At 40.5% G+C, this 25639-nt stretch overlaps 1 protein-coding gene across 2 annotated transcripts; it reads left to right on the forward strand.

The window, feature by feature from the left end:
• The first annotated feature begins 2619 nt into the window (after positions 1-2619).
• On the forward strand, positions 2620-7094 carry NXT2 (nuclear transport factor 2-like export factor 2). 2 transcript variants are annotated; one of them, XM_012644730.1, is made up of 4 exons: positions 2620-2800; positions 3799-3885; positions 5565-5709; positions 6592-7094. In XM_012644730.1, the coding sequence occupies exons 1-4, from the start codon at positions 2786-2788 to the stop codon at positions 6771-6773; spliced, it is 429 nt and encodes a 142-aa protein (XP_012500184.1). In that variant the 5' UTR covers positions 2620-2785; the 3' UTR covers positions 6774-7094. The 2 variants fall into 2 exon arrangements, with proteins under 2 accessions (XP_012500184.1, XP_012500175.1); XM_012644721.1 differs by lacking the exon at positions 2620-2800 and adding an exon at positions 2904-3047.
• The last annotated feature ends 18545 nt before the right edge of the window (positions 7095-25639 follow it).

Below are 25639 nucleotides of genomic sequence, written 5' to 3' on the forward strand. Positions count from 1 at the left end.
AAAAAAAAAATTGGGATAATAACGTCCCCCTCTCTAGGGGTCGTGAGGATTGAATGAAGTCATATAAAACAGTGGTCTCCAACCCCCAGTCCGTGGCCTGTTAGGGGCTCTGCCACATGCCTCCCCCCCACTTCCCATCCCATCCATGGAAAAATTGTCTTCCATGAAACCGGGAAGCCACATAGCAGGAGGTGAGTGGCGTACCAGCAAGCGTGTTTACTGCCATTCCCCATCGCTCGCCTCACCGCCTGACTTCCCCCCACAACCTCGTCAGTGGAAAAATTGTCTACCATGAAACAGGTCCCTGGTGCCAAAAGGTTGGGGACTGCGGATATAAAATAACAGCTCTAAGTCAAGAAAAACAATCACCAATAAAGCAGTAAACATGAGTCATTTTTGGCAAACTGTAGTAGTTAACTTTGCCATTGTTGGTGAATTTGGGAAAGAAGTCTGGAAGAGTAAATTGAGACCATACCAAGGTAGGTCTTTAAATATTAGGAGAATTTTGAGGGGAAAAAAAAGAGACTAGAGTGATCCAAGTTTGTATATAGAGGAGAAAAGGAAGGAGGGAGGGGGAGAGGAGGGGAGAGGAAAGGAGAGGGGAGAGTGCAGGAGGTGGAGGAGAGAGGGAGGAAGTCGAGGGAGAAAGGGAGGAGTGGGGGTTTCTTTAGGGAATGAGCAGAACTAGACAAGTTACTTAGAATTCCTTCGTAACTCATTAATGTTTTGTTTCTTGTCTAGCACTCCCATTCCACTGTAAGCTTCATAAGGATATGGATCATATCTATTTTGTTCACCACTCTATAGCCAGAGACTTGCACGATGCCTGGCACATAATAAATAAGAAATATTTGTTGAATGAACAGGAATTATGAATTATGACAATGAGGAGAGAGCAAAAAAAAAAAAGATTCCAAGAATTCAGGCATAGATGACTGAAAAAATACAGAAGATGGGAAGTGCAGAGGAAATAATGAGTTTGAATTTTGGACTTAATGGGTTTGAGAAGCCTATAGTGCATGCCAGTGTTCATGTTTAGCAAAATCCATATGTGTAATTGGCGCTCACAGAAGCAGCGGTGACCGGAGGCAGGTTCTTGAGACTCATTAGCATATAGTGGCAGTTGAGGTCACGTGGCGGAGGGAGGCCTTAAACGCGGGAGACACGACGCAAGTGACGTCACTCCGAAGCCGGCAGAGGAGGGAGGAGGATACGTTGAGAAACAGTTACAGTTAGAGCTAGACAGACTAAAAGGAAGAGAGCCAGAAAAACAGTAAGATTGAAAGTATGGAAAAATTCAAAAAAGACGGGTCTCAGGGAGACATAGGAAAACACCACGGAAAGAGTGACAGTCATCATCATGAGGAGCCACACACCAACCAGTCATGGTAAGACTGCAGCAACGGAACCCATTCTACTAAGTGAGGTATCCCAAGAATGGAAAGACAAGCACCACACGTACTCACCATCGAATTGGTATTAAATGATCAACACATAAACGCACATATAAGAATAATATTTATTGGATGTTGGGCAGGGGGAGGGGGGAGGAGGGGACTGATATACGCATACACAATGAGTGCGATGCGCACCATCCGGGGGATGGACGCGCTTGAAACTCGGACTTGGGGGGGGCAAGGAAAACATAGTTAACCTAAACATCTGTACCCCCATAATATGCTGAAATTAAAAAAAAAAGAAAAAGAAAAAAAAAAGACTGCAGCAACTTCTAATTAATTTGACAATCAAATAAGTGTCGTTGGTGGCTTTGAGGTGAGCGGGTTTTAAGGGATACGGGAGGCGCGAAGCCAGATTGCCATGATAGTTGATGCTGTTTGAACCCAAATGTCAACTACTTTGTGACTCTGGGCAGATTCACTGTGTCTTAGCTGTAAAAGGGAGAGGCTAAAGTAATAGCAATTACCTCGGTGTTATTATAAATAAGTGAATATATGTAAAACTGCTTAGAAGAGTACCTTACGCATGGTCCCCACTCACATTTTAGTTAGAGTACTTTAAGGGATAACTAAGTAGCCGTTAAAAGGTAGAGAATGGCACTGTAAACTAATTTTTGTTTGTGGTCCGTAAGATTTAAAAATACATTCCAGAATGAACTGGATGAGGCTTTTCTATTGAATATGGCTAGTGTAAAATCAAATAGTGAATAATTTCAGGCATACTGTGGAGATATCGCACTTTAATTCATCGAGGATCAATTTTTCAAGAATGTTCCAGAAAGCCAAACTGTTTTCTACCAGTCATGCGCAATATGATCGAGCGCCTTTTCCGAAGCTCCACCCCCTTTTCCTATAGCCTATAGGGATCTAGTAGGTCTCCTTGCGTTTCTCATTGGTCTTCAGTGGGCTTTCGCTCCGCCTCCTGGAGCAAAGAAATCTTCTTAGTTGGAACCTTTCATTTTAGCTTGTACCGGAGTGCATCGCTGGAAAATCGGGTTACTTTGGTTTTGAGTATACTGTTTGCCAAGGCAAAGTGTTCTTTTTTCTCTTTTAACTAAGCTAGTAAATATCAAACAACTAGATAAATAAGGCGGATGGGAGGGATCAGTCGGAACTGAAGGAAGGTGTCACTTAAGGTTGGAGCATCGGGGTGCTTTTAAAAACGGACCAAGCTACTTCCGGGAAAGAATGGGCGGGTAGAAAATTATGCGTGTTTGGCGGGTTTCGCTCTCTTCCTAAATATTTGATCATTCCGCAGCCAAGGGAGCCCGACACGTGAAGAGGGAGTGACACCGCCACTGCCGGAACAGATTACTTCGGGTACACCGATGGCTACGTCTATGGTGAGTACCCCGGTTGCGGCAGGGCGGCTGGGCGCCAGAGCTTGGGCGGCTGAGGGGAGGGGTGTCAGGGCGGGCTGGCTGCCGGTCACATGGGCGGGTGGCGAATCAAGGCCTGGCTCGCCGGGCGCGGGGCGGGGCCCACACTGTGCTGCCCGCCCAGTCGCCCCCATCTACCCTCTGGTGTGTGGCCGGTTTCGGTCCCAGAAAGAACCGTGAGATGGGGAGTAGTGAGAGGCTGGGTGTTGGGGTCTGTTGTTTATGGCTTTCAATCTCCTTCTCTTGATTATCTTCCTCTCTAAAAATCACTTTCGACCACCTGAGAAAGAAACTAAACGGGCGATTCATTCTTCTTAATTCAAATAATAGACCGGGCCGGTAAATGGGGGAGAAGGTACTTATTCCTCAGTCTTGCGCGGACCCCAAGTTTTCTTCGTTTTACAATTCTTTTACAAACACCGGTGACTGTTTACGTAATGTGAGAAAGTTTCCTAAGTGGAGCTGCCTAGTTTTTCAAGTAGTTGAACTTCTTTCATATTATGCTTTTTATTTTCCATTCGACAACTTTGGAGTTTGGTCGTAACTTCTTGTTTGAAAAGAAAACTCAACACTTTTCAAGCTTACTCAGTGGTAAATTTCTCCACCCCCTCCCCCCTTTTTAAGGTCTATATGGCTCATTTTTATTAAGGTAAATGTTTTGTAAAATATTGAAAGTCTAAAGTACTTAGCTGCCAACCAAAGATTATAAATTTATATGTGAAGAGTGAGAAAAAGTAAAATTCATTGAGATGATTATGCCCTAAAGACATACACCTAAAAATAGTGGAAATTTAATAAAATGGAAACTTTTAAGCCTTAAACTTTAAAATCTCCAAATTTGTATGTAAGAATGTAGACTGTGTAATTATAGTGGTTGAAATAAATCACCAGCTTCTGTTGGTGGTTTTGTCTTTGTGAGGTTTGAGGAGTGGTAATCTACACTTCTGAAATTTTTCTTGTAGGATTTTAAAACTTATGTAGATCAAGCATGTAGAGCTGCTGAGGAATTTGTTAATATTTACTATGAGACAATGGATAAAAGAAGACGGGTGAGTGTTATAGACTCTACTACTCTTTATTAAATACCAGTTGTTTTGAGCCAGCCATTCATCTAACTTGCATAGTGGTAACTGTGGACTTGTTCTTTAAAAGCAAATTGCTTAGGGAAAGATTGGAATGGTATTACTGGAAGTATGGGACCTGGAGTCATAGCCCAGGTTTACCTTTACCTAGTTCGTTGTCATGGGGTAAGTTGCTAACTTCTCTTAACTTTATTTTTAGGGTGGCAAGTAAGAATTAATTTAAATACTGCACTTAACATGCGGTCCACCATATATTTACTTAAATATTTAAATATATTACCCTTTCTTAGTCCCATCATTTAACCAATGTGGTTAAAGTAGTATTAGTGCTAATGAAGGAGTCAGGCATTATAGGAAATGTTTCCTGATTTGCTCCTTTTATTTCATATATTTATAGATAATTTCTGATTAAGGCTCACAACTATAGTTGGCATTCACAAAGAGTATCCGCAGAGCTTGGATACTTTTAGTCTTCAGTAGAGCAAGATTTCACTTCATCAGCTTTTTCATAGTGATTTATCCCTGAGCCATATCTTCTAAGTAATTATTTCAGTACATTGCCTAGGGAGTCTCGCCTAGGTTTCTCACCAGCGTAGGACTGTGTTTTAGAGAACTTCTTTTATCCTGCATGTGCAAAAGTTAACACCGTATCTCCAAAAACCTAGTTTTTAAGGCAGAAGATAAAAGAAATTCCTTGTTCTGATGTTTGTTGACAGGGACAAAAGATGTAACAATAGATGTTTATTGTGTCTTGTCTTGAATGTTTATCATGCCTTGCTGTTTTCAAAAATAAAGTAGCAAATAAAGGCGACATAGTTCATTACCAAAGACAAGGTAATGTGTTGGTCTTTTAACCCAAGTTAAATTTTAGAATTAAGCAAATAATGTGTCCTGTGACCCCAAAGAGTTAACTGTTCAATGTTTTCCTCATTTGGGCCTTAACTTAATTGACTTGCTAAAAGCTCTGCTTTAGCAAGTACTCACAATTCTTTTGAACTAAGTATGCTAATAGAGTAGTAAGAAGAGGAAATAATTCTTCCTAATACATTCAGATATTAAATGATTCACATGTTTATAACCACGAGGATTAAAGTGTACAGGTAGGGATTGATTGACAACTTTATTAATTCTCAGAATTAGAGAAGGAAGAGAGATTAAAACTGGTTTGGTGCTGCATGTGCTTGGAACTCGTGATCATTTAATTCGTTTTAATACAGAAAGTAAGATTTTAAAACTCTCAGGTTTGCAAGGTTTTCTCATTGTGACTAAAGTGAAATGTGAAAAAATATATTTTACTGCCTAGTTTATAAAGAGTAAGATAATACCTATTTAAGGCCAAGATTTTAAGACAGATACCTTGTTCACATTGGTTTCCAGTGAAGAGGGGGGTGAAGGGGGGAGTGCTAGTATTAGTGCTAATGAAGGAGTCAGCCATTATAGAAAATGTTTCCTGATTTGTTTTTTATTTCATATATATATAGATAATTTCTGATTAAGGCTCACAGCTATAGCTGGCATTCACAAAGAAGATGGAGGTAGAACCATGAAAATGTTTATATACCATCTGTAATCTTTTAATTCGTGTCTATAAAATGCTTACCTACAAAAAAATCCTTTCCCTTTTAAACATTTTTCTTTCTTCTTAGGCACTAACCAGGCTGTATCTGGAGAAGGCCACTTTAATATGGAATGGAAATGTTGTTACAGGGCTGGAAGCCCTAACTAATTTTTTTGAGATGTTGCCTTCTAGTGAGTTCCAGGTCAACATGGTAGATTGCCAACCAGTTCATGGTAAGACCATGGTCTTTCAAGATATTTCCTTTGTTTTCCTTTGGTAAGCATTGAGCTTTTACATTAAAAGCAGCAAGCAACTTTTAGTGATAGAAATACTTACTTGAGCAAGTTAAATATTAGGAAAAATTCAAGTGTGTCTAATCAGACCTTTGGTCTTCCTTTAGATGCTTCTCACTCCAGAGAACCACTAGTAGGTTTTGATGGATTGTGTGATTATGGCTTATTAAGAGTTGTATGAGAAATTGAGACTAAATGTGACTTTTGTTAATGGAGAGGAAAGATTATCGATTTTCCCCAAATAGATAGTTGCCTGCTGGGCCCTTAAATATCTCCACAAAAAAATTATAACATATCTCTGATTAATTTGTTTCAGTATCTTACAACCTATTAAAATTTCACAGAAATTTTAGTCTGTTATGTGAAAGGATGACTTTTGTCAAGATAGAATTTAAGATAGATTGATGCAGTTTATAGTATTAACCTCTAGGTGGGGCCCTCGGTGTCTTTAGTTGCGGTTTAGGGTAATTTTTTTTTTTTCCTTTATAGTTCTTGAAAAGAACAGTAACTTCACGAATAAGCTCTATTAGAAACCCAATGAAATATTAACTCATATGGGAAGCAAATGGTCCTATGCTAGATATAAGCTCTTCACTTTAAAACTTTAGAGTACCCCACATATTTCTAGACTGAAAATAGTTTTAGTGTCTTTGAATGAGTATTTAGTTTTCTGGCTTTGGATATGCATACTTAAGATTATGCTCAAGGTAAAGAAACCTTATGAATTTTTTTTACCATTAGGTCATAAGCAATGTACATTAAGCCTGAAAATCTTATTTAAAGACACAAACTGACCTCTTCTCTTTTTGTTTGTGGATAAAGAGCAAGCTACCCAGTCCCAGACTACAGTTCTTGTCGTGACCAGTGGAACTGTGAAGTTTGATGGAAACAAACAACACTACTTCAACCAGAGCTTCCTGCTGACTGCTCAGTCCACTCCTAACAACACTGTATGGAAGATTGCAAGTGATTGCTTCCGTTTTCAAGATTGGGCTACTAGTTAAAGGGGGAAAGTCCATTCTCCTTCAGTCCATTAGTTCCAGTAACAGAAATTTATGTGAAATTAATTCATTTTATTGTAGAAGCACTATAGATTAGTATACGCCGAGACAAAATTTCTTTAATAATTTTTTATTCCTAGCAGCACCTTTTCTAGCAGCTGCCAGTTTGAATTATTGCCCTTAAGAGCTTTAATGCTAGTTTTTTACATGCCTTATATACATTCCACTAATGACATTCTTATAGTAATATCAAACATGTGATCTTCGTACTTAACATACTCACTGTGAACCCAGCCTATCGCAAAAATAAAATCCTTTTATAATGCTATGTATGGGATATCAGCACAACATAACTCTGGGAGGAAGTGGAGTGTTTTTTTTTTTGGTTATTCGGTTAATTTTGTAGTTTTTTAAAGTACATGCCTGTTTTCAGTTAGCATTGGTAATGCAGTTTTTAATATATGGCTTTTTCAATTCAGTTCAATGAAAACAGTGCAAATTTAGGTTTGCGTAACTTCTCTGCCATATTGAAATTACATGTAGAGATGTTCAGTAGTCTTTTGTTAAATTTTTTATGTTGGCATGTTTTCTTACGAAGTGAATTAAATCAACTAGAGAGGTATAAAACGTTCTCAGTTGATAACCTACGTATTGGGTACATTTGATGGCTTAAAAGTAAATCTTAAAAGATTTTTCTTGGCAACTCTAGGTCTGTAAATTTAGGTAATATATGATAGTAGAATGAATAGCTTTAATGGGAGAATGGTGGGGAATGAGAAATACAGAAATCCAAGGTTGAAGCCAAAAGTAAGAAGGGTGGCCAAATGGTAAATTTTTGGTACTTATTTTCTACCTCCTAAAAATGTAACTTATTTTTAGGATTTAACTCACTAAGTTAATAGGTATCCTTGCCAAATTGTCATGCATGTCACTTTTGTTCTAAGAATTATTTTTTAAGGTCTTTCCACTTCACCTCATACTTAATGACCAATATACGTCTCAACTTATTCAAGAACTTGTGTGGGGGGGTAAAATGTCAGCAATAAGCCTACCTTTGTAACAGGGTCTAACACAAAAGTTGGAAATAAAGCCATTGCTATCTCTTTGTGACACTCTTAAGTTTTAAGTCTTCCATGTAAACTTTAGGCCCAAAGTTTCCCATGTATTACCCACCCCCAAAATAAGTAGTTTTTTTCCCCCTGTGTTTTGTGCTGTCAACTGCATTATCTTTCCCTTAATTATTTAGGTTAATTATTTAATTCTATGATTTGTTCTATAAGGCATTGAGCAAATAGATCTGTTTTAAAACATGTTTCTGCTATGTGGCTAACTCATTGTCTTTTTAAAGAGAAAATAGAGAACAGCAGATCTTCATGATAAACTTCAAAAGAACAAATTGATAAATTTTATGTTTCAACTTCTAAAGAGAAAAAAGCAAGCTTTGGTTTTTTCTTAAACTTTTAATGTCTTTTCCATTTTAATGTTCTTAAGCTAGATATGCCAGCTTTGTTTCTACATTACAACCAAAAATTAATGTTTCTTACTATTTAATTTTAAAACCAGTAATTCATTTACTCTTGCCCCAAACTATACACTGTATTTCTGATATACTAACAAAATAGAATTAAAATAAGAGAAAGGGGTGGAACTGAAATTTAGACTACACCATCTTGTAGCACTGATCAAAACTTAACACATTATATTCGACCCAAAGTGAGCTTATTCTTTAGTTTGGATTGGTTTTCTAAAACCACAGCTTTGACAGCAACAATCAGAATGCCCAAACACTGCCCCTTCCCTTAAGGAAAACAATCTCAAGTAAAAGCTGCATATAACTAGCAATAACAGAATTGAATGGTTGTGCATTGTTCATGATTGTTGTATGTTTTAAGACTTGTCTGTGGATTGCTATTTTCCAAACTCTGTATAACTTTTAAACGGCTGGAACTACTCTTATGTGGACTAGACTGTATTTTTGACATGCTCATATTTTTATAATTTGAAAAAATGAAAAAAAATAAAATTTGCCTTGTTTCAAGTTTTCTCAAGATTGTTTTAAGGTCTTTTGATTTTTGTTTTTAAGGATTCAGAACAGGCATTGTTTCTTTACAATGAAGTTTTTCAAATGAAAAGAAAACGTTAGAATGTTGAAAACAATGGTTGACAACTTGGACCTTTTTTTTGTCCTTTGTGTAGCCCATCCTATTCCTCCCCTTTTCCTACCAAGTATTCACATTTCTGAGATCACTTCTCTGAGGTAGCAGTAAAGTTTTTGATAAGAAGTTAGAAATCTTAACCTTGAGAAACTAGCCAAAATACTATATTCAATAGGCAGTGAAACCAAAATACAATTGATTTCCAGAAAGAATAGTCTCATTATCCTTAATTCTACATGAAAAATAAGTTGCTTAGCTTTTGTTTCAGGGTTTTTGCATTTTGGTTGGAAGCAGCTGGAATAATACCATAACTCAAAGGAATGTCTCACTAATCTTAGCACTCCACACTTATATTTTGTGTGTGAGGGGTACGAAGAGTTTAAGGATCAAAGGGACCATTGGTGTCTCTGAAACTATACCTTGCAGAATGCAAACTACTATAATATATATCATTTATCATGAAATATAAATTATCCCAGCATATAGCCACCTAAATATCTTACGGATTATGCGTTCACTAGTAAATGGCTTGCATCCCACTGCTGCCCTCTCACCTAGCTGTTAGTGGTCTGAGAACATATCTAAACCCTGTTTCTGCCTCATGCTGCTTATTAGGCTACAGAGTCCCTTTGGCAGCAGCCTTGGAAAACTCCAGGAAATAGTGTGGTGTGGGATAATGGATCTGGGCTCTGGAGTCAAAGAGACCTGGAGGTGAATTTCAGACCTGCCAATTGCAAGCTGTGTGATCCATTAGCAAGTTATTAATCTTCTACCAGACCGTCTGTTTCCTAATCTGTAAAATGGAGATGACCTCACAATAACCTTAGGAAATAGGTATTATTATGACTATTTTGGAAATGAGGAAATCAAGACTCAGAGAGGTAATCACTTGTTCAAGGTCACTCAGTGGCAGAAGCAGGATTCAAATCAGACCTTACTGATTCTTAACCACTTGATATTAGAAGTACAGGCAGTTCACAAATGGTAGTGATTACTAAAATTATTGTGTTGTATATGTTTAGAGCCAAGCCTGAGGGAGACTTAGCTGCCCATATACCCTATATTCACTCATTGTATGTCTTGTCAGTGTTGTTGAAACTAAGATTTCAGCCTAGGTCCAGTTGCTCAGTGCACAAAAATCCAATTATTGAGAAAATGAGGATTGCCAAGGAAGAAAGGGATTTTTTAATACAACCAAATCTTGGGAGAAAGGGAGAAGCTGCCTTGAATCCATCTCCCTGACTAACAGAGATGATGGACTTTTAAGGGAGGGACCACATAACTTGGGGTAGGTCATGTAACTACCATGTACATTGGGGGCAAGTTGTGGGGGATGGTGAATCTTAGTAAGGAACTCTGCCCAGGGGCCTTCAGAATCTCAGCTCCTTTGTCTTGCAGAAAATCCACCACTTCTGAGAAACAGCTCAAAAGTTCAAGTAGTTACTTAAGGGAGAGGATCATTTAAAAAAAATATTATAGGGGTCATTGAAATTTGTTCATAGAGTTGATTACAATTCCCTCCTTTTTAGTTTATTTCTCAACCTTGGGGAATCAGGACATCTATCTGGCTGCTTTCTGCTGGAATGGGATGTAGTTGGGGTGTGAGGAAGAATAAAAATGTTGGGCTTGTTGCTGAAACTTTTTAGTACATGTTGTTGAGTTGCCACCTTCTCCCCACCAAGGCAGTAAAGTATATCAAAAGAAATACTCATCCCTTTCTGGGATCCCTGCTAGGAAATATCAGCCCAGTGTTCCCTAGATGGAATCTCCACCCTAAAATTTCCCTAGTCATTCATGAAAAGAGTTTTAGGTAGCTAATCCAGCAGTGAGATAGATTAGTGGAAGAAGCAATAGATTGAGAGATCTTAACTAAAGAGTTGTCTTGCCAGGCAAATGAAAATCCCCAAAGGACAAACTAGACATACAGGGTACATGTTTTCAGACATCCCTTATGCCTCAATAACCTTTTGGCCAGTAACCACAGGATACCCAGCTTTGCATTGTCCCTGTTCTGTAATGCTGCTTCTATCTGTAAAGAGCTCCTCATCTAGGTCTGACAGGGGCTGATCAGTCAAATCCTGGAGATGAGAATACACTTTGTCAATAATCTGAATGTAATCATAGAATGAGGAATGACAGTCCATTGGCAGCAAGGTGGCTGGATTAAGGATGGACACCACCTTCACAGTTACATTAGGCCTGGTATTTACTCATCTGGCCACTGGCCATTAACCAAAAGCCTCCCTTATGTTCCTTCCAGTAGGGGTAATACATAATGCATGGAGTGAACAGTCGCCAGTTGTCCAAATGTAAACTTTTCAGCTTCCTGTAAAATATCATAAGTAGCAGCCACTGCTCTCAGACAAGTGGCCCATCCTTTCGTTACCACCGCCAATTGCTTACAGAAATAAGAATAGGTTGCTTATGCTCCCCCAAAGTTTGTGTCAATACTCCGAGCCCAATTCCTTGTCTTTCTTGAATGAAGAAATCAAAAGGCTTATGTAAGTCCAGGGGCCCAATACAGGGTCAGTCATCAATTTTTTTAATAGTCAAGAAAGCCTTGTTGCATTCCCTGATCCAAGTAAGTAGTTCTTTTTCTTTCCCCTTTAAGGCTTTATAGAGAGGTTTTGCTGTTAGCCTGAAGTAAGGAATCTAAATCTAGCAAAACCCAGTCGTACGGAAGAATCCTTATAACTCCTTGTGGGTGGTATGGATTGCTGTTCGATTTACAGCCTCCCTCACATCTGAAAGGAGGTTCTGAGTTTCAAAAGACAATTCAAACCTCAAGTATTTGACAGTGGGAAGTGAGATCTGAGCTTTTTCTGAAAGGCTTTGTATCCTATGTCAACAAGTAAATTTAATACGATTACAGCGTGTTGCCTTGATTCAGCTTCAGTCTCACTGGCTATCAGGGTATCATCTACATACTGTAAAATCATTTCCTTGCCTAAAAATATTTCCCTCAAATCTCTGGCCAGAATTTTTCTGAAGATCATTGGGGAGTTTTTTAAACCTCTGAATGAGGATAGTCTAGCAATACTGGCATTTGGCTTTAGACTTTAATTCTCCCCATTCAAAAGCAAATAGTACTTGGGATTTGGGAGCAAGAGGAATGTAAAAGAAAGCATATTTTAAATATATTACTGAAAATCAGGTAAAATTTCCAGATAAAGTGGTAAGGAGGAGGTAAGGATTAGGTAGTATAGGAAGAATATCCTCCACTATTTGACTTATTGCTCTTAGATCTTGAACAAACTGGTATTCCTGGGTTCCAGGTTTTTTTTTTTTCTTTTTGATTGACAGAATGGGAGTATAATGAAGTGTGTCCAACTTCACTTCCCTTCATGGCCAGGAACTCAGTTTTAAGGTTTGTTGGCAGCAGACGGGGAGGGGTCCCCTCGGCCAAGAGGAAATCTGTATAGTCAGCAGGGGAGAGATGCCTAGGGTTAATATTTCTCCCCTTTTGGACAAGATTTGCCAGAGGCATCATCTATGGCCAACCTTTTATTTTGTTCCATCATTGCCATGGTGGTGTGGCTACCTGCCCCGGTTCCATCCTGTCTATTGGTGGGACCCTGTTGCCAAGGGACTTAAAATCAAAAGATATAGAGCCAATTAAATGTTCTCGGCCAGATGGGAATGGAGCTGGACAGGCATTTACCAACCTTTAAAACCTTTTAAGCAACATAAGAGCAAAGAAACCAAACACCAGAAGCAAGATTATAAAATTAACTGATTTATAAGCATTGAGCTACTATCAGACTTGTAGGAATCTGCTATACAAAACATAAGCAATTGTTAAAACCACTTGAGCTAAGGATTTAGAGACTCTTGTATCAGAATGAACAAACAGTATTGTAAACAAAAGGTTATAAGTCCTGCCTAGTTCTGACAATGACAGGAAAATGAAAGCTTACAGGTAGCTAAACATTCAAATTATCTAGATTTTGTAGACATTTTTCAAAGATGTTAAAAGGCTCAAAACATTTGATCAAAACAGAATCACAAGTTGTAAAATAATAACAATTCACATAACCAAGAGTGATAATCAGGAGACTTTAAAGGTAATACAGAAAAAAACTTTACCTTTTTAAAGCTGTTTTCCCAAGTAATCAAAACCTACTAAGGACAACATAGGAATTATCTTGATAAAACATGAAATCTTTGTTTCTTAGGCCAGTTACCAAAAGGTAAAGAGGAACCTTCTTTAGCGTGATTGCTTTTTCTTATGGGAAACCCATTTAGACAACTTGAAAGTCAAACTTAATGAAAAGGGTACCAGAACTTATCAGTCATAAGAAGACTGTGTCTAGAGTCATGAGTAAACATTATATTGTAAAGGAAACAAGAAACTAGAAAACTAATACCTTGAGGAGGGGAATATACTACTCTTAGTAACAGCATAGGAAGGTTTTTGACCATGTTGAACAATTCAGACATATCAAGAAGCTAAGAAAAAACATTGTTTTTCAGACCTTTAAGGTAAACATTCCAGCATTAAACCTTAACGGCAGACTTAGAACCAGAGAGAGAAAAATGTTACAGGAGGTGATGAAAAGGTCGAAGGAGAGTGTTATCATCTCAGGACTTCTCAAGGGGAAGAAAATCCTAAAGCAGTAAGACACAGCAAAAGTTGAACTTCTGAGATATAGATCTGAGAAGTTTCAAAGAAGCAGATTATAGAAAACCTTTTGCAATTTTATTATATTTATCTCATTTACATTTGCCTAATTTATTTTAACAGTTTACTTAACCATTTTGATAACCTGTGAATACTAAATATACAGCCAATGTGATTAATTGTGCCCTCAACAATGTCATTTAATGCCTAAACAAATTTAATATCTAAACATATTTTCATAAACAAAATTGGGAAATGAATTTTAATATAGAGACCAAGAAACAATCACAAAATATAGTTTTAACTCTTACTTTTAAAGCTTAAAAAATAACCTACCAAAATAACAAACATAAGTATTCTAGTAAGACTTCGTATTCTGTAACATCTTGACATCTTGCAGTGTTCTATAAATACAGTAAAAGTTTTACAACACACCCTGCTGAAAGACGACAACTAATTTGATCTTTCTAAAATACCAATACCCTAAACTAAAATTTATTGACATGATGTCACCAGACTGTAGACCGAATAAACTTCTAATATCAATCCTTACTATCTCAAATAATGGCACAAAGTCATAACATTTTTTTACGTAAGGCTCAAGATCAAGCTATTTTGAAAACAATCTAGTCTCAAAACGTTTTTCTACTTAAGTGCAAATTCAATTATATGTAATACATACAAAGAATTGTTTTGAGATTCTCTTTGAATTCTAAGAATAACCATTTTGTTCATTTTGAAATAAATTACTACACAAAAATTAACAGTTCAAGGATTCTTTTTTTAAAATTCTTCTACGTAAAGGCCTTTGCTATGGCAACACAAAGTACACATAACAGGCTAGCTTGCAATCAGTACTCAGAGAGAGTGAGTCAGAAACCTTTCCACAGAAAGTCAATGGAAGAAACTGCATCTGCAGCTAGGATTAAGAGACCAAAATCAAAATATCTTCATAAATTTTTGATCATAAGTTTCTGTTTTTGTGCTATCATTTACTTAGAGTTTGATTTATTCTAATTTACTGACACTATTTTTGTTTAGCCATGTCAACATTTTCACCTGAGTAAGGACCTTAAAGTTAAACATGGATGTTTTTGCCAACAACTCAGGAGATTTAGCTGTTTTTATTAAACCAACAATATTAAATTAGTCTTATTAAAGATCATACAAACACACATTATTTTGTTTTTGCTGGGTTTTTAGTTTTATAACCTTTGTGTCAAACCCTGACACGTTCACATATAAAGTTGACCAGTAAACCCAGGTAAAAATGTATATTCACAATTTTGAAGGCATTTTTATTGCTTTTTTATCAATAATTTTTAAAAACCAGCTTGTTTACCAAAGATTATTAAATTCACATAGACAGAAAAAGCATTTGGGCTTACTTATTAAATTCATGAGAGTGCCTTTTACTTATAAGCCAATTTTTGTACCATATAGACATATAATACACGTACACACACAAAACATATCTAAACACATACACATGCACACAAAGTTTCAATAGCTTTTATCTCAGAACTCTAGCTATGAGATCCTTCAAAGTTCCACATAAACGTATATATATTATGTTTCCATTCCTCTTTCCGTGTCCAACAGTGGGCATCCCTGCATCTCAGCCAGGTTGCCTCCATTGACAGAGATGTCTTTCAATCTCCTAGACCTAAGGACAGAAATGTCTTTTAATCTCCCAGACCTTAGGGTGGAGGTGTCTTTTAACCTTTCAGACCTTAGAACCTGCCACAAGAGAAACTACCATCAGAGGTGTCTTTCAACCTCCCAGACACATTTACATGCCACACATCAATATAGATAAACACTCAACATAAAGAGAAATTTAAGAGATTCCAAAGAAATAAACTGCAATTTCACCTAATAAGCCCTAAGAGTGTCAAATCAAAACAGTTGTTGGTTCCCACTCTCACAAATGGTTGGGAGCTTATCCAGCCCCAAACAAATGGAAATTACCTCAGAATCCCCCAAATTGAGAGGGGCACCCCCCCACTGTGTGGTACCTTTAAATGGCACTCACTGGCCCAGATGCAAATGTCAAAATCCAGAGGTCCTTTCTTCAGAGGCAATCACCAATGAATGCACTGGAGGCCAGTAACAGCAGAGCTGATGGGAGAGTCCATAGCTGCCATCCAGCAATATGGTCAGGTAGCTGCTAAGGGGAGCTTTTGGTCTCTCCCTGCTCTGCAGCCACAAAACCATGAACAGTGCCATCCTGGAAGAGCCCCCATAATTTTCAAAACCATAAGGGGGTTTCAGCCTAGGTCCAGTTGTGTGTCACACAAAAATACAATTATTGAGATGAGGATTGCCAAGGCAGAAAGGAATTTTTTAATATGACAGACATCTTGCTGGGAGAATGGGAGAAGCTGCCTCAAGTCTGTCTCCCCAACTAACGGAGATCATGGTCTTTTAAAGGAGGGGCCACATGGTTTGGGGCAGGTCATGGTGTAACTAACAAGAGGCTATGAGCATTGGGAGCAGATTGTGGGGGATGGTGAATCTTGGACAGGAAATCTGCCCAGAGGCCTTCAGAATCTCAGCTCCTTTGTCTTACAGAAAATCCACCATTTCAAACAACTCAAAAGATGTAGTAGTTAGTTAAGGGAAAGGATTGTAAGAAAACATATAGGGATCATTGAAATTTGTTCATAGAACCAGTTACATCAGCATCTTTTTTCCTTACCTCCCTGGCTGGAAGGCTCCTAGAGCCAAGAATAAACATGGAGAAGATATATATCTACATCTATATCTGTATATAACATTGAGGGTGAAGATTGGGCTAATGTCTGGAGGAAAAAATACAACAGCACTGGTGAGAGCCTCTCTCACCTCCACTCCTTGAAGGGTAGAGGGAACTAGACCAACTTGCACACCTTGTCATAGAAGTGTCATAAGGTGATACCTTGCAGTAATGCTGATCTGCCTAGATACAGCCATGCTGGGATTTTCTTTCTTGGTGGTTAGAAAGGGATAGAGGTTGTGGAAGCTATGGACACTGCTTAATTTTCCCTTTAAGAAAGAACTTACCTTTCAGCTGTGAGCAGCGTGGTTAGCTGAGAGCCTCCAGCTGCAGCACTTGCAGGATCTGCTGCAGTATTTGAGCCAAGGCCATGGTCTTCTGAGGCAGCCTTTAGTCAATGACTGAGCACAGCAAAGGTACTCAACCCTGGCCATTTCAGTCCAGTGTGGAGCTTCTCTCATGGGCCATCTTTGCTCCACAGCTCTCTCTTGGATTGGCTGAGACTTTGTCAGAACCACATCACAGCCTGCCTAATTCTGCTTTTGTCCTTCTCTCCTTTCACAAGTGTCAGATATACATCAAGGTGTGAAGATTTTCCTGCCCAACCCTGCTTCCTCTCTTTATCTTTCGCAGGTATTAACTAACCCCCAATAAACCCCTTTCACTCCTAACTGCGTCTCAGTATCTGCTTACTAGAGAACCAGAACTCATCCAGGGTTTTTTTGTTGTTGTTGTTGCCTGTCCTTTGCGGAATTGAAGCACTAATCAATACAGTGAGTGCCCAGTGGCTTCTCAGGCAGCTATCCTACTAGTCTGTTTGACCATTGCCATGGAAACATCCATAGACAAGGAAAAAAAAAAGAGTAGACAAGTGCTCATGGCAAAATCCCACATCTGGGCTGTGGGAGAGGCTCCCTAGCCAATTAGGCAGAAGGATTGGGCTCATGGCCAATTGCATTTGTCCTTGTGAGGGCTGGAGTTGAAGAGGGGATGGAGAGACACTTAGGGTGCCCAGGCCTGGGATGTGAGGACAGGGGATGGAGGATGGAGAGGGGAATGCTGGGAAATGGGAGGGTATGGCCCAGATTGTACTATTAGTATTCACTAAGGGACCCCAGAGTCCTGGCATCTTCACATCCTGGCAGCCAAATCTGCACTTAACCAGCACTTTCCAAGCAGAAACTAACCTGCCAAAGATTTCTGTATGTCCTGGCCTTCTGCCCTGCCCTACCTTCCACTCTTGCCTTATTGTGTCCTTGAACATTGCTCCAGAACAAAGATTCTGAAACTGGTCTGGGGTCCATAGAACTGCTGGAGCTTCCAAAGGGTGATCTAGGATCCCTCCAAGGAAATTTTATGGGTATTTATCCAGAAAAAGGGGCCATAGTTTTCCATCAGCTTCTCAAAGAGGACTGTAATGCTAAAGAGATTAGGAACTGTTGGTGCAGGAAAAGTGTGTCCATTTTTATGGATTAATTAGGCAGAACTGGCACATAGTAGGTACCCAAAAAATAATTATTACATGAATGAATAAATAGAAAGAAGAAATGACAAGAGGTAGCAAAAATTAATTTAAGTGAGATAAGATATAAAACACTTAGCATGGTACCTAACATAGTAAGCATTCGTTAAAAATTGTTATTAAATGAAAATTAAAACCACAATGAGATATCACCTTACCCTAGTTAGAATGCCATTTATTAAAAATTCCAAAAACAGATGCCGTTGGCATGGACGCAGAGAGAAAGGCACACTTATACAATGTTGGTGGGACGGCAAATTAGTACAACCTCTATGGAAAACAGTATGGAGATTCCTCAAAGAACTAAAAATAGACCTAGCATTTGATCCAACAATCCCACTACTGGGTATTTACCCAAAGGAAAAGAAGTCATTTTATCAAAAAGACATCTGCACTCGAATGTTTATAGCAGCACAATTCACAATTGCAAAGATGTGGAATCAACCCAAGTGCCCATCAATTCATGAGTGGATTAATAAAATGTGGTATATGTATACCGTGGAGTACTACTCAGCCATAAAAAGTGAATTAATACCTTTTTTAACAATCTGGATGGAACTGGAGACCATTCTCCTAAGTGAAGTATCTCAAGAATAGAAAAACAAATACCACATGTACTCACTACTAACTTGGAACTAACCAATGGGCACAAATGTGCACAGAGGGAAGCAAAACTCAAAGGAAAGGAAATGAGGGGAGCGGAGAGGAATAAACCAACCTAATGAACACTATTTGGGTGATAGGTACACCTATAACCAGGACTCAAGCATTATAAAAATTATCCATGTAACCTAAAATATTTGTACCCCCTTAATACTTTGAAATAAATAAAAAAGAAAAAAATTGTTATTATCTGTCTTTGTTTGGCATTGCTATAAAGGAACACCTTAAACTGGGTAATTTATTTAATAAAAAGGTTTATTTGGCTCACAATTCTGTTGGCTGGAAGATTGGCCATCTGATGAAAGCCTCAGGCTGCTTCCACTCATGGTGGAATGTGAAGGGAAGATGGCATGTTCAGAGATCACATGACCAGAGAGGAAGCAGGCTGGGCAGGTGCCAGGCTCTTTTTGACAACCAGCACCCATGGGAACTAATAGAGGGAGAACACATTCACTCACCCCCCAAGGGAAGATATTAATGCATTCATGAGGAATCCACCCCCATGACAAAAACACCTCCCATTAGGCCCCTTTCCAACATTGGGGATCAAATTTCAACATGAGGTTCTGGGGACAAATATTCAAACCATAGCTTTCTTCCCCTCACCCCTAAATCTCATGTCCTTCTCACATGGCAAAATACAATCATCCCTCCCCAATAGTCCCCAAAAGTCTTAATTTGTCCCAGAATCAACTCAAAAGTCCAAAGTCTCATCTGAAACTCAAGGCAAGTTCCTTCCAGCTATGACCCTATAAGATCAAAAACAAGTTATTTAATTCCAAGATGCAATGGTTGTATAGGCATTGGGTAAACATGTTTATTCCAAAAGGAAGAAATCAGCCAAAAGAAAGGAATGAAAGGTTCCATGCAAGTCTGAAACCCATCAGGGCAGACATTAAATCTTAAAGCTCCAAAATAATCTCCACTGATGCCATCCTGGGCACACTGGTGCAAGGGATGGGTTCCCAAAGCCTTGGGCAGCCCTGTCCCCATGGCTTTGCTGGATGCAGCCCACCTGGCTGCTCTCACTGGTTGGAGTCCAATGCCTGCAGATTTTCCGCACTGAGGGTACATGCTGCTGGTGGCTCTATAATTCTGGAGTCTCGAGAGTGGCAGCCCTGCTCCCATAGCTCCATTAGGCACTGCCCTAGTAGAGGCCCTCTGTGGTGGCTCCAACCCTGCAGCACGTTACTGCCTGGGAACCCAGGCTTTCGGGTACACCCTCTGACATCTAGGTAGAAACTACCAAGCCTTCACCACTCTTGCTTTCTGGGTGCCTGCAGATTTAGCACCATGTGTAATCTGCCCAGGCTCACAGCTTACACCCTCCAGAGGGGCAGCTCAAGCAATACAAGCAGTACCTGGGGCCATTTGAGTGATCACTGAAGCTGGAGTAGCTGGGATGTAGGGAGTAGCATCCTGGGGTACCAGAGGGCAGTGGTGCCATAGGCCTGGCCCCCAAAACCATTCTATCCTCCTAGGCCTCTGGGCCTGTGATAAGAGAAGTGGCCTTGAATATTTCTGAAATGCGTTTGGGGCTTTTTCCCCATTGTCTTAACTATTAGCACCTAGATCCCTTTTATCCATACTAATCTCTCTAGCAAATAGTTGCTCTACAGCACCCTTGGATTCCTCACCTGAAAAGGCTGTTACCTTCTCTACCACAGGGCCAGGCTGTGAATTTTCCAAACTTTTATGCTCTGCTTTCCTTTTACTAATAAATTCCACCTTTTTGCTGCTGTATCTGATTGTTAACTGTTAAAAGCAACCAAGCCACTTCTTGAATGCTTCGCAGCTTAGAAATTTCTTCCACCAGATACCCTGGGTCATCACTCTTAAGTTCAACCTTCCCCAAAGCTCTAGGGCATGGACATAATGCAGCCAAATTCTTTGCTGTGGCCTAACAAAGGTGACCTTTGCTCTACTCCCCAATAAGTTCCTCATTTCAATCTGAGACCTCTTCAGCATGGCCTTTACCGTCCATATTTCTATCATCATTTTGGTCACAACCACTGAACCAATCTCTAAGAAGTTCCAAACTTTTCTTTGTCTTCCTGTCTTCTTCTGAGCCCTCCAAACTCTTCCAACCTCTGACCATTACCCAGTTCCAAACCTGCTTCCACATTCTCAGGAATCTTTATAGTAACACCCCACTCCTCAGTACCAATTTTCTGTCTTAGTCTGTTTGATGTTGCTACAAAGGAATACCTAAGACTGGGTAATCTATAAAGAAAAGAGGTTTATTTGGCTCGCAATTTTGCTGGCTGGAAGATTGGGCATGTGGTGAAAGCCTCAAGCGGCTTTCCCTCATGGCAGAATGTGACAGGAAGCTGGCATGTGCAGAAGCAAGAGGGGGTGCAGCCAGGCTCTTTTTAACAATCAGCTCTCATGGGAACTAACAGAGTGAGAATTGACTCCCCACCCCAGGGAGAGCATTAATCTATTCATGAGGGACAGACCCCTATAACCCAAACACCTCCCATTAGGCCCCACTTCCAACATTGGGGACCAAATTTCAACACGAGATTTGCGGGAACAAATACCTAAATATAATATTCCTTCCCTGGCCCCCAAATCTCATGTCCTTCTCACATTCCAAAGTACAGTCATCCCTTCCCAATAGTCCTCAAAAGTCTTAACTTTTTTGTTCCAGTATAACTCAAAATGTTACCGAAAGCTCAGCCACTTGTCTATGAGGCCAAATAAGGAGAACAAGCGGTTTGAGGAGGAAGGAAAGAGAGAGTCTACTTTACCAGCAAAAGAGGAAATATGGGAGACCTTCTCATCTCAAAATCCCAAATTTCCCATCTCAAAATCCCAAATTTCCTGAACATAGGGAGAAATACAGAGCTTTTAAAGGGAGGGTTCTAGGCTTCAGCTTCAGGCGATTACTGTGGTTAACTATTCTAAGGGTCCTATCTCCGCCAAAACCAAAGCCTATGAACTCTGCCAGCTGCCAACCTAGGGGGCTGGTCCCACCTTAGAGTTTTTTTTTTTTTTTTTTCTCACTCTGTTGCCCAGGCTAGAGTGCCATGGCATCATCCTAGCTCACAGCAACCTCAAACTCCTGGGCTCAAGCGATCCTTCTGCCTCAGCCTCCTGAGTAGCTGGGACTACAGGCATGCACCACCATGCCCGGCTAATTTTTTCTATATATTTTTAGTTGTCCAATTAATTTCTTTCTATTTTTAGTAGAGACGGGGTCTCGCTCTTGCTCAGGCTGGTCTCGAACTCCTGAGCTCAAACAATCCACCCGCCTCTGCCTCACAGAGAGCTAGCATTACAGGCGTGAGCCACCGCGCAGGCCCCACCTGGGAGTTTTAACAAAAGCCGTAACCTGCCTCAGGGATGCAGGCCAGGCTGCAGTTCTCAAAAGAGTGGGGGAAGTTTCAAAAAGACAGAAAATCTTTTTGCCCTTTTTTTTTTCCAGGCTATTCCCCCTGTTACACATTCCCTACTCTCAAGATTTCCCTTCCATAACTATGGGAGGAGGGGTGACATAGTCATCCAGCTACTTCCTGCTGAAATGAGGGTGATGTTTCAGATGGAAGGTTCATACTCGTGTATGTCATTACAAATCTTTGGCAGTATATTTACAGTAACAGATTACTAGGTGAAAAAAGTCATAAGCAACAACTACAACAATGGGGATTGACATGATGAAATGGACTGACACCTTGTAGACAATATGTCCGATACAGAGCTGGACAGGAAAGCACCGTGTAGGTGATCAAGAGACCACCTTCTGCAAATTCAGAAATCATGTACAGATGACAAATACAGATCAACAGCAGAGGCAATAGCCCGGAGAAATTCTCACTAAGGAGTTGTCTCTCCATTCTATAGACAGAACAAATAATCAAAGAAAGGTTAGCAAAAAAAAAAAAAATATTAACATTTCCTTTTCTTTTCCTTCCTGAAACAGTTACTTCAGATTGCCTAAAGGCTGGCCCCACCAGTGGGGGCTTGGTTCTCTTCTTCTATGGAACACCTCCTTATTCTGGTGTGATGGATCCAAGGTTTCACTTCTGACAACTTCAAAAACGTATGAACTGTTAGAGGCACTTCATAGGGCTTCTTCTACTTCTTTGTTTCCAACTGGGGTGGAGGACTGAAAGAGGTAAACTCAAACATAGTGATTAGTACCTGACCCACTCATTTGGCATATTGCTTTATTCTGTTTTTTCACTCATGGTTATGTTACCATACTTACCTCGGGGTGCTAGGAAGGGTCTCTCATAAACTCTTTCTTTGGGGCTTAACTTAAGCCTGCTTCTGAGGGATATCCTTATTCAGAGGGGGACAAACAGCAATACCCTATTCTTCTTTTCTGACTTGCTGGGTTATCTATGATTCAAAAGCATGTCCCTTATTGCTTTGTATGGAGAAGGGCAGCCTATGAACATCTAGACCTGTGGGATCATCGAGTCCACTGTGTCACCAGATTCCCACTGAGGCTCCACTGGAAGTTCATGGGCGACCACAGGACATTGTGTAGTAGATCCAGGTGCAGATCGCAGGAAGCAACACTGCTACGCAGTAGCCACCTTGTGAGATGCTCAGGGCTCTCTGGGCTCCTGGATCCTGTCGACAATGAGGCTGTCTGAGCTTCAACGGTTTCCAGGTCCCTTCCTTCTTGGCTATGGAGCTTGTCGACGTCTTCGCTGCAGAAGGAGGGCCTGTTGAGCTATCTCCATAGCTGCCTGCCCACAGCATCCATCACCAGAATGTCATTTTCTACTTTCTTGGCCTCTTCCTGGACTGCTGATGTCTGTCATCCCATTGTCTTCCGATACTCATTCCTCCTCTGCTGGCATACATGCACAGGAACTCAGCAAAGGCCATGTCCCGGGCCAGCAGCTCCTGGTAGGAGCCCATCTTTGAGCTTTAGTTGCTCTGTCCATTTGCATCCTGAAAAGATAGCTACTAATACCAAGTGAAACTGTCAATCACTGAAAGAGCTGGGCCCCCACATGTTGGGCTCCCTGTGCAGTGAGTCACCTTTCTGTCCTTGGACCACCTTGAGCACATAAACAGTTTGTTGCACACAGGATCTTTCCAAATGAAGTCTCACTGAATCCATTAAGGCAAGCACATGAACAATCCATTGTAAGTGGGGTTTTCCCAAATGAGGCTCCCCAAATCCATTAAGGCATGACACCTCTAATGTGTGTAGGTGCCTCAAAAGAGATCAGATCAAAGTTCCAAATAGGGGAACAAGTCTATGAGACATTTGTCTCCACTTAGCTGTGCCATTCCAAATGGCACAGAGTCCCAGTCTTTACCTTCAAAGGCGATCCAAATCTAGCTGGGGATCAAGGCCCCAGAAAAGAGATCGCCTCCAGTGGCTTTCAGAGAACAGATAGCATCCAGTGGCCTTCCTAGCAGCTCTGTCAGGGGCCTGACTTCTTTTTGCTGTGCTGGCCACCTGCTTGGGCTCAGCCATGGCCATATCGAGGCCGTTATTTCAGTGGCACACTTAATATTCTTATCTCCTGCTGTCAGGAGACGCCTTTCAAATGGCAAAAGCTTAGAAATGATTACCTTTTTCTTCTTGACAACTGCAACTCAGCTTCCTGGGCTGAAGTCCCAGGCGGCAGGGTCACTGCCGTGCTCACCGCACATCCAGTCCCTCGTTGTCCATACAGCTGTTCCACCAGTGAGAAAATCCCAATCTTGTTCTGGCATCGGCTGATCTGACAGATCCATCCTGCCTAGAATACAGTCTCCCGAACCTCTAAACAGTCATGTTGGAAAGGTAAAAGGGTGGCAGGATTAAGAATAGACACAGTCTTTAATAATAATTTATCAAGGAGGCCATCTTCTCACAATATTTTTCAGTGACTTTAACATGTCACTGGCCATGGGATGCCTCTCAGCATCTATACTAAGACTCTAAGGCTCATTTCCTCATTTTTGTATTATTTACAAGTCTGGCAAACCCAGAATGGGACAGTAATAAGCTGTTCCCTTAAGGGCCTCACACAAGGGCTTTACCATCAGTCCAAAGTCTGGGATCCAGACACTATTCCTAGGAACCCCAAATAAGTTAAAATAAGTTTACAAATCTGTCCGATTGCAGCTTCGCAAAGTTTTCATCAAACAGGGAAGGAGAGCCCCTTTAAAAACTCCTAACAAACCTTAACAGTACTGTAAAGCCATTTTGGTCCCAGGATCCTGTAATACCATTCAGATTCTTCAGCTGCAGCTTGTGTATAGCTGCCTCACTGCTGTCTGGCCCCTGCTCCACCGCTCTGCCTGGCTTGCTGCGTGCCAGGCCCGCAGCTGGTGCAGGGGACTACACCGAGGATGGGACTATGTCATGGGGGGAAAAGGATTCCCCCACCAGATCACTTCTGTCCATGAAGGTGGGCGCCAATTGAATCCCCACTCTCAATTTCTCCCAGGGCTCCCGTGGGGATGTTTGGAGGCAGGGGCTCTGGCCCCTGCACACACACACCGTCTGAGTCCTGGACTTAAAAAAAAAAAAAAAGAAAGAAAAGAACTTTTTCTCTCCTGGGGGCTTCTTACTATCTGGAAGCCTTTGTAACTTTTGGGCAAAGTTCTTTCTAACATCCTTTCTTTTTACAAAAAGCATACATAATTTGTCCCCTTCTGATTACAGGACATCCCCTGGCCAAATTGAGTTTTCTGCTTAGAGGAAGAGACCATTTCTACCTGAGTTAGTTTTAGTCCTGACCTCCCCCACCCCTCAAGTGGCAGCAGTTGCTTGGGGCAGCAGTTCTAGCAGGGTGACCACCGTCACTGCATAGGCCTTGCCAGTCCCATGGCCGGAGTGGCACATATAGAGACGCTGGCATAAGAAAGAGTTCTCTTCATGGGAATGGCAGAAACTAGGCCTATTATGGTATAACCCAATCATAACCAGACTCAATATTACCCAGCAGCTCAAGATCCATCTTCATCACCTTGAAGTTGGCTGGCAGACCCTGTCCTTACCTGGCTCCACCAGAACTTGTTTGATCCTCATCTGCTTGCTTGATCCCAATCCATCATTCTCGGCTCCACTGCCCAAACTCAGCACTTTAGACCCTATGGTACAGAGTAGCAGCGTCAATGGAGACAATCTCTTCCAGAAATTCTACACAAATCCCAAGCTATCAATCCCTGATGTCATCTGCCACAGAT

The sequence above is a fragment of the Propithecus coquereli genome, unplaced genomic scaffold (genome assembly GCF_000956105.1).
Source record: "Propithecus coquereli isolate 6110/MARCELLA unplaced genomic scaffold, Pcoq_1.0 Scaffold104, whole genome shotgun sequence".
NCBI lineage: Eukaryota > Metazoa > Chordata > Mammalia > Primates > Indriidae > Propithecus > Propithecus coquereli.

Bases quoted from the DNA above. Each gene is read 5' to 3' on its own strand.
- NXT2 (XM_012644721.1), top strand. From the start codon at position 3,018: ATGGGGAGTAGTGAGAGGCTGGGTGTTGGG. The intron at 3,886-5,564 runs GTGAGTGTTATA...CTTTCTTCTTAG, and splicing joins CAATGGATAAAAGAAGACGG to GCACTAACCAGGCTGTATCT. The intron at 5,710-6,591 runs GTAAGACCATGG...TTGTGGATAAAG, and splicing joins AGATTGCCAACCAGTTCATG to AGCAAGCTACCCAGTCCCAG.